The 19,383-nt window shown below is 35.6% G+C and overlaps 1 protein-coding gene across 1 annotated transcript in view; it reads right to left on the reverse strand.

The window, feature by feature from the left end:
* PDZRN4 (PDZ domain containing ring finger 4) overlaps nucleotides 1-19,383 on the reverse strand; it is a 361,626-nt gene that overhangs the window by 14,970 nt on the left and 327,273 nt on the right. Inside the window, 2 exon segments of the mRNA XM_019660455.1 lie at nucleotides 4,643-4,705; nucleotides 7,074-7,172. Coding sequence (XP_019516000.1) covers nucleotides 4,643-4,705; nucleotides 7,074-7,172 — 162 coding nt within the window.

Consider the following 19,383-nt stretch of genomic DNA (forward strand, 5'->3'; position numbering starts at 1 on the left):
GCATATTACTGTGTCGATGCTATTGTTATTTTTATAACTATCATCATTTATAGCTTAATCTTCAGTAAAGGAAAAACTATTTTCTTCTAAATAAAACAAATATATTAAAATTTATGCACAACAATCAAATCCATAGTAGTAAACATGGTTCTATTTTAAAAGCTATCTATCTCATATGTACTTTTAACTCTTAGAGAGCCATCAAGAAGCAATATGTTTGTGATTCATTTTCAGTCCTGTTATAGTTTGTATTCACCCCACTCCCCTGTGAACTCATAATGACCCGAGCTACGGTCTCCAGCCCTGGCAATAAGTCCTTGTTTTGGGGGACAGATCATATGTTTTAGAAACACTTTTACATTCAGAGTCATATGTGGAGTGAAATAAATTTGCCACCAAGATCTGGCATTAAAATGTGATTTATTGTTTCTTTTTCCAAACAAAGGCCACGTTAGTCAATTGGTTGGTAGGTCTTATTGTGCTCAGGACATTTGTTGGATACCCAAACTGATGTTGGGGCAAAAAATGCAGCTGTGGGTTTCAGCGAAGACGTTTCTCAAGAAATGAAAAGATTTGAGGAATAGACTCAGACAGAGTTTTCAAGCTTCATTTTCTCTTATTCCTGAATGATGGTTTACAGCCACAGGGTTGTTTGTGGGAAAGTGGCCTTCTGTGCCTGAAAACACAAGCAGACATAAAGGTTCAGGGCCCAAAAACAAGGGGAAGAGGTAGATGAGTAGTCACATCACCACAATTTAATGGAAGACTTCCCTTTAAAAAAAAAAAAAAAAGAGAGAGAGAGGGAAAGGGAACCAGGAGGAGGCAACACGTAACTTTTGTTATAAATGAGGAAAAACTTTGCTAGTTAATATACCTGTCTCATTTTCTGTGGATGGCCATATGCAAATATTAGTTTCAAAATAGATATTACCTTGGCTTAGGAGAGATTTGTGGCAATTACAAAGATAAATCAAAATCTCACTTTAGGCCCAATGTCCAGTATATGCATATGAGTGAGTGTGAGTGTGTGTGTGTGTGTGTGTGTGTGTGTGTGTGCAAAATGCTAAAATCCTAGAGATAATTAACATACATATATTTTTTGCTTGAATATACCATTTTTTAGGTTTCCTGTATTAGTGTATCAGAGGCAGGTGGGCAACTAAAATTCTTGGTGCCCAACTATCTGTGAAATTTCTTATTTGAAAACACAAGAGTCTTAGGCAAAAGAGGAATGATTCATTTCAAATGTGTTTGTATTTTAGTGTGGAGAGAAACAAGGTGAATGAAATATAGAGACACAGAGATGGAAAAAACAGAAACAGGGGAAAACAGCTATCCAAAGGGAAGAAAATAATAAGAGAAGGAAGAAATGTTGACAAGTAGTTTATATGTAGGGCAGAGAAAGAAAGAGAGAGCTCATTAGGTGTCTGATTGTTCCACTGTTTAGAGTTTTTGCAGGGTTTTGCCAGGGAGTAATATTTAGGAATATGACTGATTGTTTTGGCCAACATGAGATTAGGTCGTTTACACAGAATATTATATCCTTACTATCCCAAGGAGAAAACGAGAATACAGCACTCTCTCTTGTGGAAAGCTGATCATAGGTGCCATTTAATCCTTCCTCTCTGGCTCAGAAACACCTTGTCTTTATTCAGTGCTGCAATTTTATGAGAGGACTTCCCCATATTAATTCCTGGTACCACACACTTGTGGCAACGGCACAGCAGGTAGAACCATCATGCACTTGCAGAGAAACAAAAAACACGTGATAGCTTGAATATGTTCTCAAAAGGTTGGCTCATGGTTTTTCTCCTGCATAATCCCTACCCTATGAGAATCTCATGAGAAGATCTTTGTGTGTGGTGTCATTGGGTGAGGTCATCTAACAGGCCCGTGGTTTTGTTCATTTGGAAAATTTTAGCTGCATGATGAGGGCAGGACCATAGAAGTCCTTTACTTAGGTCCTCAGGAACAGGAAATTAAAATCACAATTGCTCTAAAGAGATTCATTTAAATAAAAGCCATCCAGGAAACTTCTAGGATAAGAAGTAAATCCTCTCTTTTCTCCCACTCTCATCTCCCCGGGAAAGGAGTCATTAATTCTTCATTACAGGGTATCCCATAATCTCCTCATCAGCCATATGGGAGCTATTTGTCTATGGGTACAATTTTGTCACAGTTTTATTTAATATAATTTAACTATCACCCTTAAGACTCTTTGTTTCCTGTATGTGCAGACAGAATTGAATTCTAGGCTTTTTAATGTATCATGTATTTATTCATTAAGTGTGACACATTTGTCACTGAATATAAAGTAATCAGGCAGACAACAGCACTTTATCAATTCGGCTGTTGTTTTTTCAATGAACCAACTTCATTAAGAAATGCCTTATTATCCACCAAATATTTTATTTGAAAACCTTATCTGCCCATACTATAGCTAAGAATGAGAAAGTATCAAAACCTATAGCATGTGTATCTGGAAACACATGTATTTATTTCTGTCCAACTCTAGCCACAGAGCTAATAGATGCAATTTTAATAACTGTGTTTGTGTATCTAGTCTGTGGGTAAGTGGCTAGCTGAAATGCAGGAACGGAGCCAGTGCGGGTGCAGAAGGTATGGGGTATGATGAATAGATAGTGAGAGAACAAAGTGACAGCTGGAAACAGCAAGAGAAAAATGATAAAATATAGGCCCAACATATCAGAAAATGTAGCCAAGTAGGGTCATTTTACATCAGCAAAATCTTTCAGACCTTTTAGTCACTGAGCATTTTACTCTATTATAGCATTGTATAATAATTGCTGTGTGTAATCATTAAAAAATGTTTACTGAACGTCAAAAAATGTTACTTTTTTTTTTAGTATGCTTAATTGGAGATGTTAACCAAATGAACAATACATTTAAAATTATTTCCAAATTAAAAATCAAATATTTTGAAGCTTTCATTATCTAAATGATACATTAAAACGGTAGCCTTATTTCTTATTAAGGCTACACAAATACAGCTTTACTGCAGATTTTAATCATTTGTGCTATCACTCCTTCCACTGAATACTTTTACTTCATTCATTTATTCACATGTGCTTGAGAAAGACATTGAAAATATGGGAGTAAATAAGGCTAAGTCTCGGTTTCCTGATTCACTTTCCTTCCCCTGATATATCCAATGATAGACATAGCCCATTTTGTTAACTACAGGTCACCACTTAGGGAGCTCACTGAAGTAGAAATGATATATTCTGGAAGTTTTCTGACAACTAGTGGGACCACTAATTCATACTTTTATTCTTTCCTAATTGAAGACTTAGTAGAGGGTCCTTGATGAAGAAGGAGTTCTGTGTCATCTAGCTAGAGAAAGGAAATGGTATGAAGAAGTGGTGTGATTTGGAGAATGTCATCCTGAAGAAAGGAAAGAAGAATAGCAGAAGGCCGGGCAGGATAACCCTCTGATGTGTGCCCATGGTGGCACAGGCACACCTTTATCATGACAATGTCAACTGCATTTGTAAGCATCTGTGTATGCAGGTATCTTTCCAGTTACACAGGGAGTGCCCCAAATAATGGGACGACATCTTGTCTATTTTTGAAGCTCTGGTTCAAAGCAGAATGTTGAATACAAATGCATTGAATTCAAAGAACCATCCCTTCAGAGGCCCATATCTAGGAAGAAGAAATGGGAACTACAGATGTGTCACAATGACTAAAAATTTTGCAGAATTTTTTAACAGATAGTACCATCCTCAATTTGTCTTTTGAGTCTTCCTCCCTATTTTGCAGTTGGATTTGCAGTGGAACTCACCTCTCAAAGGCCTGTGTTCTTATTTTGGGCTAATCTGGACACAAAAACTGAGAAGCTATATCTCTTTCTGCAGACATTCTTCATGGAGAAGGACTCAGAAGGGATAGGGTGGGTCAAGACAGGTTTTGGACAGAAACTTTGACTCTTGGTTATTCCTGATTTGGCCCAGAACTCTTTCCAGTTCTGCATCCCCCACCCCCGCCATGATCTGCTTATCACTTCTCTCATTAAACTGAAATTTAATCAGTCTCTAAGTTTTCACATTTCCATGTGGAGATGAAGGCATATTTCCTCCACATGTCACCAGCAACTCATTAATAAATAGTTAAAATGTCTTCAGACTTCTAGACTTTCATATAGTAATGGAACATCGAGATTCATCACCTAATTTATTCTGGAAAAGACAGCAATAACTGCTGCTGCTGCTGCTGCTGCTAGTAATAATAGGAATTAATGTTTATTACCTACCTTGAACTATGCTAAGAATCTCACATGCATAATCACATTTAACCTTTGCAATATGTTTTGTTATTATCATTTTTTAAGATGAGGAAATAGGCTAAGAGGTTAAGTAATGAGAGGTTAAGTAATGTACTGTAAGTGTGGAGCTGGAAGTTGGAGTCAAGTTATCTGAGTCCAGAGATGATGTCTTAATCACTAATTATTAGCTATTAATCCTTACCTATAAAAGGTTTAAATAATAATAGCTTTTTATTCTTTAGAAGTTACCAACCAAACCAAAGGCATTCTTTTCTCTAACATTTTACAAGAAACAAAATCAAATTCAGACTGTTAGACAGACAGTAGGAAACTAAAGGAAAAAACCATATCACATACCTGTAAAATACGATCCCCTTCTCGAATTCGGCCATCTTTGGCAGCAATGCTGTTTGGATCGACCTGTAACAGAGATGGCATACATCTTCAACTGGATATGCAGTGTTGCCCTATAAGAACTTAAAAATATGCTTTTACAAATATTTTTAAAAATCTAGTTCAACATTATCTATTGATTTATAGAGCGCATGTCAAAATTTTCTGTCAAACAATACTGATTCTAAAAATGTAAATAGACTCTTTTAGAGTAATAATGAAATTAAAGAATACTAGAGAAGAACTTGATTTGAAGATTGTTTTTTCCTCCCTCCCTCTTTCCCTTTCTTTCTTCCTACCTCTCTTCCTTTTTTCTTCTTTTCTTACATTCGTTCACAACTGTCAGACATTAATCTTCAGCTGACATGACCTTCAGCTGATGTTAATACTCAGGATTCTCTGGACCCAGGAAATTTGCTTTCTACTAGTGGGATTTTTAAATCCTGCCTTAGCTGTCTTAGAAAAGCTGGTAGTTATACTTATTAAGTTGGTACTTATTAAAGGGGTTTCTGTCTCATGAGCACATTAATTTATAAAGAGATTTATAATCTATGTTGCTCAAACAATGAAAAAAAAATCTTACCCATGTAGATTATTACCAGACACTGCTTTATATATATGGTGAACTATATTAACTATAAGAGATTAAGAGATATTTAAGGCTCTATTAAGTAAGAGTTTATCAACATTTTAATGGGCCAAACTGCAGTGATGATTTATAGTTCACTGTGAGTAATTAATATCTATCACATTTCACATGATGGCATCAAACCATTTATTTGAGTTTATACCATCAAAGTTATTTTTTTTCCAAATAAAGTATTTCAAGTATTATATGAGGCGGAGCCATCCGCTCCAGATGTTAGATATTGCTTGTTTATTCGGTGGTACTACCCAATAAATGAGTCTTACATTATCAATCAAGAACAAAAGACATGATAATTACATGTAATAGGTATAAAGAAAACATTTCTTTCAAGAACATATGTTCCATTCCTGTGGCTTCTTTACTATCCCTGAAAAATAAAGTTCTAAAGCCGACATATTCAAATAGTAAATAGAGACTTACTAGAAGGAAGTGAGGGATGATTAATCAATTGTATTTTATTTAGAAGCCATTCTGAAACTCTGTCTTCAGAACTGTAATCAAACTAATATTAAACTTCTACATTTATACCTGTGTACATATTTCAAAAGATAATTCTGCAGGTGTTTCTTTATACTTCCTCACCATAATCAGAGGGATTATCACAGTTGTACATTTAAACGATTTATATAAATCAGATAGTCTCTGGAGACTGTTCCTTTGCAAAAGCCAGTCAGTAAATTCTTTGGTAAAGGTAATTTTTGGAATAAAGTATATATTCTTTATATAAATATAAAATTCTTTATATTTATAGAGCTGAGTAGTTTCCTAAGTGATTTATTACATTATCTTTTTCATAGTCTAAACACCTTTTAAAAAAACAATGAGGTAAATATTGTTACACTAAATTTTTAGTTGAGGTAGCTGAAGCTCAGTAAGTTAGATAACGTTTTCAATATCATGGCCACGAAAACTTGGAACGGCAATCAGTATCTAGTTTCTCTAACTTCTGTATCTATAGACACACATAGATATGTGTATATATATAGGTATATATAGACACACATATGTTTTCACATATATGCATATATTTATACATGTATGTATGGAGGCATTAGATAATATATACACATGTATATATATGCATATATATGTAATTTTTAATCATATGCATATATAATGTTTAAAAATCATACCTTACTACCTATCATAAAGTGATTCTCTTGGGAATTTTGAAAATAATGTTATAATAATAAATTTTGCTTCACATTTTTTTTCAAAGTAACACTGAGTGTGTTTTACATTTAAGTACCTCATTTTTTTAAAAAGAATTGTGGGGTTGAATAAAACAAACGAATAGAAGCACTCCTTGAATATTCAAATTTATCAATCCTGTCAGCGGAGTGAAATATGTGATTATGGTAAAAATTAGATTTAAAACAATTAGTCAATGCTATTGTTAACAGAACTGATAAAAGACAGTGGACTGGAAGGACAAATGTTTGCTGATCAAAAACTTTACTTGACTTCCTGTATACTTCTGAGAATTTATTCAAATTTAGACAAATGTTACTATTTTTGCTTTTTTCCTTACTGGGATTCTGTGGTGAAAGCATCCACATTAAACAAGCTGATAATAATTACATTACTTGGGCAACATAATTTACTTTCCTAATTGAAAGTGACAAGTATTGGAACATGGCCAATTCTTCACATTCAAGCCTCCCAAGGATTTTCTCATTGTGAGTCATTTCACTCCATTCCTCACAGCTTCCCTCTCCCTCACCTCCCTTCCATGGCATTTCTTACCTCGCTAACATAAATGCCAGTGTCTTCTTCATCATCCGTTCGGTAACAGACTGTCAGGCCTAGCTTCTCTTGACTGCTAACACGGCACAGCTCGACCTCCTGAGAGAAAAACACACACCGACCGACATTTATCTCAGAGAGAAATCCCACAGCAGAATGGAGGACTCACTGATACTCTGGGTTACCCTGGGAAGTTGTCATAATTACCCAACATTTGAAATGAAGTTGTTACGCAAATCATCAAAATTTACCTTCAACATGTATTTCTGCATATTTAACCCAGTGTTTTAAATTTCACTGTAAAGTTGAAATGTGAATTTTGTAGAAATCACACCATGAAGTATACATAAAATATGCATAAATCAATAAGGTGGAATAAAAATATTTGAGAATGTCAAAGTAGGTGGAAAAATGTTCATAAAAATATTGAGTTACTGTGTTTTTATTTGTATTTTAATAAAACAAAATAAAGTAAAATAAAAAAGACTATATGAACTGTGCACCAAGTCTTCTTTTGAATTCTATACAATATGATAATAAGCAAGTGTTGTGTGGCTCAGCTCAAAGTTTTCTATTTGGCAGAAGCTCTGGCCCTTGGGACGAAATGGGTTCATCCAGGCTGTAAAGAGAGACATCAACCTTCATATGGGCAGAGGCAATGATTCAAAATGTAACAGTAAATGAACAACAGAACACATTTCCTGAAACACATGGCTAAGGGGCTTGAAATGTCAGTCCTTAGGTAATGTATATTGAATCTATTTCCTGATTTATGTTCAGTAAAATAAGAATAAATTTCAGTGTATTTCATTTTTATATAATGAAATAGACTTGTACTACTCTCAGAAGCAGATGAGTTTAGGATAAATTGCGTGATTCCAAGGACTAAAACACAAATTGGTACTCTCATCGTGGAGATCTTGTTCCTATTGGATGGAGAATATAAAGTCCTTTAGTAAATGATCAGATGAAAAAGAACAAAGTAAATGTAAATTGAAAGTTAAGCCTGTGTTAAGTTTCTAGAACTCAGGCCTTGTGGAAGCTGCAAATTTGTCTGCCTTGCTTCATGCTGTCTCTCCAAGGCCTAGAACAGGGATTTGCTGAGTGTGGGCACTTGGTAAATGCTGGTTGAAGGGTGATTGCTTCTTTCCAAAATCTTTCCTAGTGTTTGTAACTTTGTGTAAAACACTAATTAAATAGTCTTCCCTCTTTAATTGGAAGTAGATTGTGTGTGTGTGTGTGTGTGTGTGTGTGTGTGTGTGAATGGAAAGGAGATTTTGAAGTGTGATAATAATAAAGTATCCATTAATTGCCTAAGATCTGAAATAGTTTCCAGGACTAAATAAAGAAAGAAAAATCACTTAACTTCAAACAAGAGGATACCTCCCATTTCACTCTGCTACATTTGAAGAAGTATCCTCCCTTTCAATTTTGTATTTTAGTGAAGTCTTTGTCATTGGATAATACCATTTATTTTAATGGCATGCTATAAACCATAGGTAAATCCTAAGCAAGGCTAGACCATAAGCTCCACTGACCAATAATTTTGCAGCTAATATCAAATCAAATAGAATTTAAATCTCCTCTCTTGAGACATGTACTGCAAATTGGTGAAATATATGAAACTATGAAGAATGGTGACTTTCTAACTGGTGGGCAAAGATACTATAAACTACATCACAGTGGTTAATAAGGGCATGGTATATGCTGAACAATAAAGAAAAAAAATGAAAATTCTTTTCACCTAGAGGAATAATAGAAAAAAGTGACATGATTTGACACTGGAAGCGGAAAGTACACACAAGGACATTTTCAAAACTGGCAATAATTAATGCCCCCAGAGGGGAAAAATGTTTGACTAAACTGTAACATTAAGAAGGAATTACAGCAACAAAAAAGCTTCAATTGCAGCAATGGAGTACACAGTTAAGGAGTAAAGAATCTTGTGATTCCTAAGAGGCCTGCAAGGAAGCCTAAACACTCCATAAAGAGCTGAGACTGGGGCCTTTAAATGCAAGCAAATGAAGAGCTGCAGTTAAACCTGAAATCCATTGACTTTCAATGGCCTTCCAATAGCAGGGAGAAACTTCCTATGTGGGAAGACATTTCCAGAGGGGAGCATTTCTTTTGTGAGTGTTTTCCCTATGTTCTCAGTGGTGTACCCTGGTTTGGTGTTTGTTTAGAAGATGTATATCAATATATTTTGCAATAAAATGGAACCGATCTATTAAAATAAAAAGGGCAGAACCCACCTGTAAGACTTCAATACCACAAATAAAAACATTTACCCACAGGGAAAAGGAGACTAAGGTCCTGAGGTCAAAATAACTTTTCAATATTGTCATTGTATTGGACCTAAAACTGTGAAACAGGTCTCAAAGTTACCTACAGCATTTTGTTTCAATATCTCCCTTTTTAAGACACTCAGAACACTCATATTTCCTTTTAGCTTCCTGGAGTTCTTAAGGTCTGCCTATCTAGGTAGCCATGGGTATTTCAGGTTTGCCATCTTATGGAGCTCGTTGCAAGGTTGGGCATTGGATGTGGTCTTCCATTTTCTCACAAGTAGCTCTTGAGATATAAAGATAATTCATAACTAAATATTTCTTAATGGGATCATCATTAAAATGACTTAAAATGTGGGTCACCCAAGGTTCGGTTCATCCTAATAAAGGTTGAAAATACCAGGCTTTCATTCAAAAGGCAGAATTGCTGGTAAAGGGAATCCAGGCTCTGAAGGAGACTCAAGTGGAGATTTCCTGGACCCCACAAACCAGTCCCAAGTGTGCACTTGCATTGCTTTCTTTGGTTGAAAATGCCTCAGACACTACATATTTCATAGTGGTACAAAGAAAGCATACATTGTAGAATCAAAGTGCCTTTAATTCTATGACAAAATAATGTATATGCAGCTACCTGCAGACCATTTTGTTCGCGTGAGGCAAAGGTGGCTTTGTAAAGCCTGATTATCTGAAAGGAATTGTCTGGCGCGGGTTTAATTTAGCATTCCCTTCACAGGGCACACCAGCCCCTGACTTCTGAAGAAACAACCTCCTGGTAATAGAGCATGTTTTCCCTAACAATGTTCATGCCTTCCCCTCTGTCACTTAGAAGCTGTTTGATGAAAAACATAAAAGTAAACTGCTACCTCTGTTCATTTTCTCCATGGAGACGATTCATGGGTGTATACAAATCAAAGCCAAACCCGCACAGATAGCACCACTCACCATCCATAAGTCATGCATGACCGGAGTGGAGGAAGCACTTCATAGACCTGGTGAAATTATATTCATTTTGGCTTCAATGTGCTTTAACATGCTATGTTCTGGGAACAGGTATAAAGTCCCTTAAAAAATAATCAAATCATGGTCTCTAATCCTGTGAGAAATTAATTATATGAAGGTTGAGAGTGGAGTAGAAGATTAAAGTTAGTAAAGCTTGCTGTGAAACATACTACAGTGCTGGGAAATTTTTATATTTTTTAAGATTGGGTCTGGGGAGGAACAAGGAACTTAAAAAGAAAAAAAAAATACTACACTTTAGCTTTCTAGATAGGACTCTTGTTGGAGAAAGAGCTGAGGCTTGAAGCCTGCCATGGCTCTTAAAGCAAATTGTTTCCATACTCTATAGTAAGGCCCACACCATGAAGGTTCTTCCCCTGAGCAAGAAAACTCACAGGCTGTTGGAACTCCTCTAGTCTGAAGAGTCAGGGCTACACGGCCATTGATGTGAACTGACAATCACACGAGAGAGGGGTCTATTGTGTCTTTATTTTTATTTCATTTGTTTTCCTGGTGTTTATTTATCAGACAACATATATACTACTATACAAGTTTCATATTAGTCATATATCATTGTCTTACATTTTGCATTGTTTATTAGTAACTAGAGAAATACCATGCTTAGATGTTTCAACAAAACATTATAATAAAAAATATAAATGGGAAATATGAAAACTTTAAGCCCCACGGGTAAGAGAAGCCTAGATACTCTACTTTGAAAATATTGCTTCAATGTCATTATCTTCTGGATAGTGGAAACCAGGTATAATGCATAGTAAAAAGTAAAGAACAAAACAGCTGGAATACCCAAATTGCTATAACAACAGCATTTCAAGCCACTCACTTCAACTCCAAACATTCATAACAAGTTGCTACGGCAAGTAACTAAATCACGTTTATAGAGATATCAGGGTAAAATCGAAAGCAATGTGGCCATACCCTTATACTAACATCCCTCACCTTGACCTCTTATCCACTGCTTTTTTCTTTTTCAACGATATTGTTGTGAAAGAGGGTAGTGTTAAATCCCTAATTTCCTAATCTTAGATAGAGACTTCCTGGATTCTTTGGGAAATAAAGCTGTCATCTTTTTCTAGTCTAGGTTGTCCGCTTCTCACTGTGGACTCTGAATCCTCTTAGGAAGTCATAAATTACCTATTTTGAATGTATTTTACACCTTACCAAAAAAAAGAAGTAATAATTGCTTATACTGTTAATTGGGGTGGGAATGGATTCATGATACCAGTAATTAATAATCGATGTCATGAATTCTGGACTAAGAATAGAAATGGGAAACTTAAAATCAAGGAGAGTGTAAAAAATAGTACACCATTTATTATTTTATTCCTGCTGTGCCAACTAGAGAACCAGGGCCAATGACATGGACACCTGTCCTTCAATGGCCTTTTACCCCGGCCTGCTCTAAATCAAAGAGCAAAGGCATGTGAGGAAACCAGGGAAACACTTCTTTTTACATCAGATATGTTTTTTGTTTTCTATTTTGATTATTGTATCTTTTGAGAAAACTGCAGTTCCTTTTAGGTATTAGAATAATGAGGTGTACCTTTGTAAGAATCTGTAAATTGAGAGGTTTTCATAGTTGACTTTTGAGTTTTGAACAGACATTGCAATGATCATTTGTTAGCTTACTAATAATGACTTTGTTAAACACCCACAGTCATTTGTGGCTAGATTTTGTGATTTATATTTTAGTTCTTGGTGTGTGAGTCTCCATCAAAATAGTTCAACATGCCATAAACAATGTGCAGAAAAGACTAGTCATAAAATGTCATCTCCATATTTGCTTCACTTTTAAAACATCCACTTTAAACACTACACTCTCTGATCAGCTCAAACACTCTTGCATTCTCACTTGAGCACTTTTGCTCTCTCACTAGACCTTGCAACTATCGACCCTTCCACTTTTCAGTATCAATAATTCCCTCATGTCCTCCCCTCTCTCCTTTCCCAGCTTTGAATCCACAGTTAGTCATAATAATCTTTTATTAAAAATCCACCACTCCCTTGTTCTCTGCCTCCACTGTATCACCCAGCAAAAGTCACTCATGGTTAAGCCCAACTATTCGCTTCCTTGTAATCCCCACCTGAGCAGATACATAGTCCTGGAGGAAAATGCACACCATGCTGATCACAGGGACTGCTTTTACTGTAAACGCATCACCACAAATCTCAAATGGGCTATCTCAAATCTCAAGTGCTGCCAGACAATCACACTGTACCTCCCTTGTCAGGTGATACCCTTTTCTCAAATTTCCAACAGAACCTTCCCGCTCTCAGTTGATGACCTCACCTCATAGTTCATTGGGCACTAGTAGATAATTACTACCTCAACTTCCTACTTTCCGAGACTGGTATTTCACACCCCTTTTCTCTGTTACAGTACCTTCTCTCTCTTCACTCTGAGCCAATCATCTTGTTCCATGCTTCATGGAGAAAAAGAAGCCATGAAATGGAAACAACTGCATGTGCCCTCCACTCAGTTTATCAATCTAAATTCATCTGTAATCACCTTGTAGTCTGTATCTCTATTACAATGAAAGAAACATCTCCAATTCTGTCAAATGCCAATGGCTCCATACATGCGCTATAATTCCTTTTTTTTTTTTTTTAGTTTTTAAAGAGTTTTTATTATGGAATTACTCCTTTTTCTCTTATGTTATCAGTTTCTCTTTCCTTATTAGATCATTCTCATTGCTACACACACACACACGCACACAAAAGCATTAATAAATCCACATGAGTGGGCTAGGAGGAAACCTAATAGAGACAGTGGTCAGCTCTAGGTTGGGGGTTGCTGAAAGAACCTAATAAAAGCACCTTGGAAGAGATCATGGAGTTGACCTTGATGTTCACCACATTTCCAAGCAGAGAATGCCGACCATGCAAAGACACAGAGGTAGCAAACAGCATGTCCTGTTAGAGGAGCTATAGTAGTTCATGTGTATGAAGCTAAGGGTTTAAGATTGGGATAGATGAGGGGGCCAAGTGAAAAATAAAACCAGAGAGGCAAACGAGGGCCTTCTCATGGAAGGCTGGCCACAGCATATTAAGACATTTGGATTCTGCAAAAAGAAGAGAGAAGTCACTGTAAAGGAAAGGCAGTCTGATTTGCAGTTGGAAAAGATGGCTTCAGCAGATGCATCGTGATCTTACTGGATCTTACTGGGATGGAGGGTTGGAGGGGTGCCCGGAGAAGAGTGTCTTGGGGTAGTATCAAAATGACTGCATGGAATGAGAGAAGCTGATAGAAGCATGTTCATAGGGAGGATGTATGGAGGCAGAAACAAGGCTGAGAAGCTGGTTTGCTGTAATGTAAACTGAATCATAATGATGCATATGGGACTCTAGGAGAGAAGGGCTTGAACTGAAAATTTTCTTAGTGTTCTTGCAACCCTTCATGTCTGTGGAAAATTTAAAAAGAAGAACTACACCAAACTTTTACATAAAATTGTTGCCCATTCTCTAAGAGGCTTATACACCTATTGTCATTTCAATAGTACTGCTTATCACCTGGCCCTCTGTCTTTCTTGTATCTCTACTCTGGGCATTTGTAATCTGTCTTTTCTTTGAATTACTGAAAATAGCTTTTTCAAAAGGGGTGAAATGTCTAACTATTACATTGTTTTGTACACCTGAAACTAATAAAAAAAAGAAAGAGTTAACAGCATTTCTTTGAGATTAGCTACGTGTTCCCTGCAAAGTAAATAGTCGAAAAGGGATAGGGTGCACCTTTGTGCCTTGGTAGTCCCTGATTCAATGACTGCACTTCTTGGTGACATTCATAGTCATGCTTTTGAGCTGGCTATGTTTCAGTAAAGGAGGTCAGCCAAAGAGATACCATCTACTGTTTGGGAGGCTGTTTTAAAGTAAAAACAAAATATCATTTTGAAGAGGTAGATATTTACTTAAGAAAGGCAAATATCTTTTACTTAAATATAAGGGTCTGTAGAGATAATCTATAGCTACTCTAGGTGGCAGAGTGTGCACTACAGAGGAATAACAGCAAATCTAAGCATTCACAAAATGGTTCTCAGGAGCACCTTTAAGGGAATTTAGCAAACCAGGACTGAAATAGGTTATAAATATCAACTTTGTGTGACAAGCTATGGTGGTAAGGGTTGTCATTACTTTATCTAATGGGAAACAATGTAACTGGCAGCTGACATTTTGGAATATTGGAAGTCCTGTTAAATATTTGGCACGGAAGCTGAGACACTACTTATCCCGAGAGGTAGGCTACATGGGTAAAGATCAAGTGGCAAAGAAGGCAGAATGAAGAGATAGGGCTACATACAGTCTAAGTTACACATAAGAAAGAGGATATTTAGCTTTGGTGGGACTGAAAGACTGCTGCAAAGGGCATAGAGTTTAGGAGAGATGGTAGATTTACTGTGAAGTTGGGTGAAAAGTTAATAAAAGGAAAGAATATGGGGCATGTTAACCAAAATGACTTTTTGAATTTGAATGGAGATATTAATCTAAATTTATCACATACTATTCCATTTATCATGATTCATGTTGGGTCAATATATTGATATGCAATGGAAATTTTTTGTGTGAAAATTAGTGCAAATCCATTGTTTTCTTTATAGTGAGTCAGATTAATTATAAAGGTTACACATAGAAACTACATTATAAAACATTATATAGAATGAATCTGTGTTCCTGGAAGTGGATCAAAGGAAGAAATCTTTCATATTATTATATTTTTATGTTCAAAATTTAAGACACTGGTTGAAAATATGGTCAAATAATGAGTTACATTTTTTTTACCATGAAAATCCAAAATATTGTCTTCCTTACTCTGATCATCCAAAAATATGGTACTTTATTCTAGCATCTAATGGTCAGTAGGAAACTTGATCCACAAGATTAATTATTAAAAGATGCTCGGTGTTCCACATCTCCAGATTAGTATCCCAGTGTACAATAACAAATTTCTTTGTAAATACATAGCTTTGCAATGTAGGTAACTGGCTGGTTCTGAATTCATGCATTTTTTTCACATTTGGTAGGTTCTACCTTTTGCCACTGGCCATGATCCCAAAGGGTCCAAAGAATTGATTTTACAGCACAGATTCTAGATTGTTCCTTTTCTATCTCTTCCTTTAGGAGCTAAGTCTCCTAGTTATTTTTTAACGCTAGTCTACTATAATACATGAAATGCACTGCATCTTTATTATACTGACAGTAAAATTCTAATAACATGCATTAAAGCTAATTAGTAGACCTGAACATACCCTGATCTTATGAATGAGGAAAGGAGGGTCTACCTTTATCTATTTTAGATATTATACATTGAGTCCCAGACTGGGAGACGCCCGAGTTTATGTTGACACAACAGAAATGTGTCTATCCCCCTCAGAACTTCTCTTTATTTGAAAAGCATTCATGAGCTTTTCCAGAATGTGTTATTAAGGAAACATAAAGGGGGATTAACAAAGCAGCAGAAGAAGGGGAAATAAATAAACCGGTTGACAAGATGAACTTCATTTCCATCAGCTGGTTATTGGAGCAGGAAATATAGGCTTTTCTAATGAGGGACTGGGCTATTATTGCAAGTTTTTTCTAAGCTATTTCATAAAGGGTAGGGCTAGGGAGTTTTTCCTGTGGGCATCGTAACAGGAAAAGGTACAAGGCTTTTAAACCTGTCAAGACCTCATAAATGTCATAATAATTGTTCCCAAATTATTTTTTTCCTATTCTTTTTCTTGTTTGGTAAAGCAGCACTTCCATATAATTAAACATATTCACATTACCTCATAGATACTTCTGATATAACTAAGGAAATGAAACCCCAAAAATAGATCTATTACAAAATATAACAAAAGGTTATAAAATGTGGAAGTTAAAGCTCGTGTTTTACTCAACATTTTTACCTTTTCAAAACGCTCAAGATATTGATGAGTTTTGTTTTTATTTTTTAATCAAGAAGCAGATATGCATTTTAATCACATCCATTCTTAGAAGGGAGAAAGTTCATTTGGGGGATTTATGTGCATTCTTAATTACTAGAGCATCTCTCTCAAAATGTATATAACATTACTTAAAGGCATAATTGCATGTAAACATATTTTCTAAGTTTGGTCATAGCTCCTTATTTGTACCCATAGGGATTTATAATTAACAATGGACTGTAATATTTACCACTGATATTATTTTATCATCTCTTTAAAAAGTGCAAAATAAGTGATGGCATAAACTTTTGTGAGCTTGTAAATTTTTATAAGAATGCATATACTCTCACACATACGTATTTATTTTTATTTTAGATGGTAAAATTTCCCCAGTGACTGGTGCATAGGTATGTAATTATAAGTTTGCATAATCATGATGCCAATTTGTGTCATTTTAAAGGAATTTGAGTAGCATTTTATGACACGGGACAGAAAATAAAATAAAATAAATGATCAGATTCATTTAAACCTTTTTATTTATTGACCATAATTTATTTATTAAAATTATTTTATGGTTATTTGCCCAACTACTTTATGAACTGCTTTTTCCTTGGGCCTTTCAAGAGTAGTCATGTTTCTCTATTTGTTGCTAATGAGATTAGTGTGATCATTTTGGCCACTTGAAAATTAATTTCAATCATTGCATTTTGTATTCCGCAGTGTGATTCAGTAACTACATACATAAACATAGATCATCAAAACTGACCTGATGTATATCAGCATCTGTTCACTACCACGTAACTTATAATAGCAAAGTGTCATATATGTCCTTAATGTCTACAAGTTGAATAAATGAAGGAATGTCTAAACAATGGAATATTATGACCAAAGAACTTTCATAACATGGAAATCATCATGATAAATTATAAAGCAGGACCCAAATTTATATAATATATAACCTCTGCCCCCCTTTTTCAAAGTCTTATATTCGAAGAAAAATTCCTGGAAGAAAATATAATTAGTTAGCTCCAGTTGCTATTACTATAAGGTGAGTCCTATATCCTTGTATTTCCAAACACATTTTATGTGAGCATTTACTTAGAATCCGAAAAATAAGCATTATTTTAAAATACAAATATTAATTATTGAAAAAAAATAATGAATGCTATGTACATCATGAAGCCTGCAGATCTTTATTCCTTCCCTTCTACCTGATCATCTTTTTTACTGGAAAACATTGATTAAAAAGTAAGAAAAAAATGTAATTTGATCAATTCAGTGGAGTGAGAAGGAACTAAATATAAATACCAGAGAACCATTGTGTGTAAGAAGCTCAAAGGGCTGTACAGGCACGTCTCACGTCTCATGGGTTACCATGAGAAGCAGAGAAAACTACTTAATAGAATAGGGTCTTTGTGCAATGTGGAGTAGAGGCCTTACCTAATAAATAAGGAACAATATGCAGGCTCCACATGTGGGAATTTCTAATTTCAAAATGTTGCGCAGTTTAAAAATTATTTTATCTTTATCTGAAGGAGAGATACATGCTAACCCTCAGTTGTTTTTATGCCTAAAGGGTAACCAAGCTATACAGCTATAGAGTGTCTGTGCCTGAAGTTCTGTGTGCTTGTACCGGGGCCAAATCTCTATATGATGAACAGGTTGGACTTATATAACAGCTATATTAGGGACTCACCACAAACCCAATCTTCTTCTCAACCTGGTTAATGACATTACTATTGTGCTAACCAACCTGGTTTACAAGGTAGGACAATTAAGTTCGCGAACTTGTTGCAATGCTGTTGCTAACCTTTTTTGATATCAGAGGGATTATTCATTATGAATTTGTACCAACTGGACAAACAGTTAACCAAGTTTACTATTTGGAAGCGCTGAAAAGGCTGCGTGAAAAAGTTAGATGACCTGAACTTTTTGCCAACAATTCATGGCTCTTGCACCATGACAATGCACCAGCTCACACAGCACTGTCTGTGAGGGAGTTTTTAGCCAGTAAACAAATAACTGTATTGGAACACCCTCCTTACTCACCTGATCTGGCCCCCAATAACTTCTTTCTTTACCCAAAGATAAAGGAAATATTGAAAGCAAGACATTTTGATGACATTCAGGGCATCAAGGGTAATACAATGACAGCTCTGATGGCCATTCCAGAAAAAGGGTTTCAAAATTGCTTTGAAGGTTGGACTAGTCACTGGCATCGGTGCATAGCTTCACAAGGGGAGTACTTCAAAGGTGACTGTAGTGATATTCAGCAATAAGGTGTGTAGCACTATTTCTAGGATGAATTCGTGAACTTAATTATCCAACCTCTTAGGTCTATAGGGTTATCTTACATTATCCATATTTGGCCTTTTACAAATAATTGCTCATAGCCTACAAAATTATTCTCTTTTTCCTTTTCTATTCTCTCTGTTGTTGCTCTAGTTCAGGCCCTCATTTTCTCTTCTCTACCTGTTCTTCCCCCTTGAATTCATATGGAACATTACTGCTTGATTAATCTTCTTACATAAGTCTTTGAACATAGTCCATGTTCAAAAGCACTAAATAGTTCTTACTGATTACTGAATTAAGTTCCAAACTCTTAAGAGTGACTCTCCAGGCCCTCTGTAATCTGATCCGAAATAATCTTTTCCCCAACATCTCCTATTCTTCTGCTCAAAGATTCGATGACCTGGTCAAACTGGAATACTTTCTTCTTTCTCACAAAAATTTATGCCACTTCATTTTCACCCCAATTAAAATTCTACCTATATTTACATTATTGATTATATTTCATATATAATGTCTTTCATATCTCCATGACAATATTGTAACTACTAATTTGTACTTTTACCTTCTCCCCCATCCCCACCCCCCTCCCATCTAGCAACCATGTTTTTTTTTCCTTATATCTCTGAGCCCATTTCTGTTTTGTTTGTTTGTTTATTCTGTTCTTTAGATTCCAAATATAAGTGAGATCATATGGCATTTGTCTTTATCCATCTATTCCACTTAGCATAATATTCTCTAGGTCCATCCACATTGTTGCAAATGGTAAGATTTTGTTCTTTTGTAGGGTGTTAGATGGGCACTTGTCTTATTAGGGAGAGC

This window comes from Hipposideros armiger, unplaced genomic scaffold (assembly GCF_001890085.2).
Source record: "Hipposideros armiger isolate ML-2016 unplaced genomic scaffold, ASM189008v1 scaffold_318, whole genome shotgun sequence".
In the NCBI taxonomy this organism is placed as follows: Eukaryota; Metazoa; Chordata; class Mammalia; order Chiroptera; family Hipposideridae; genus Hipposideros; species Hipposideros armiger.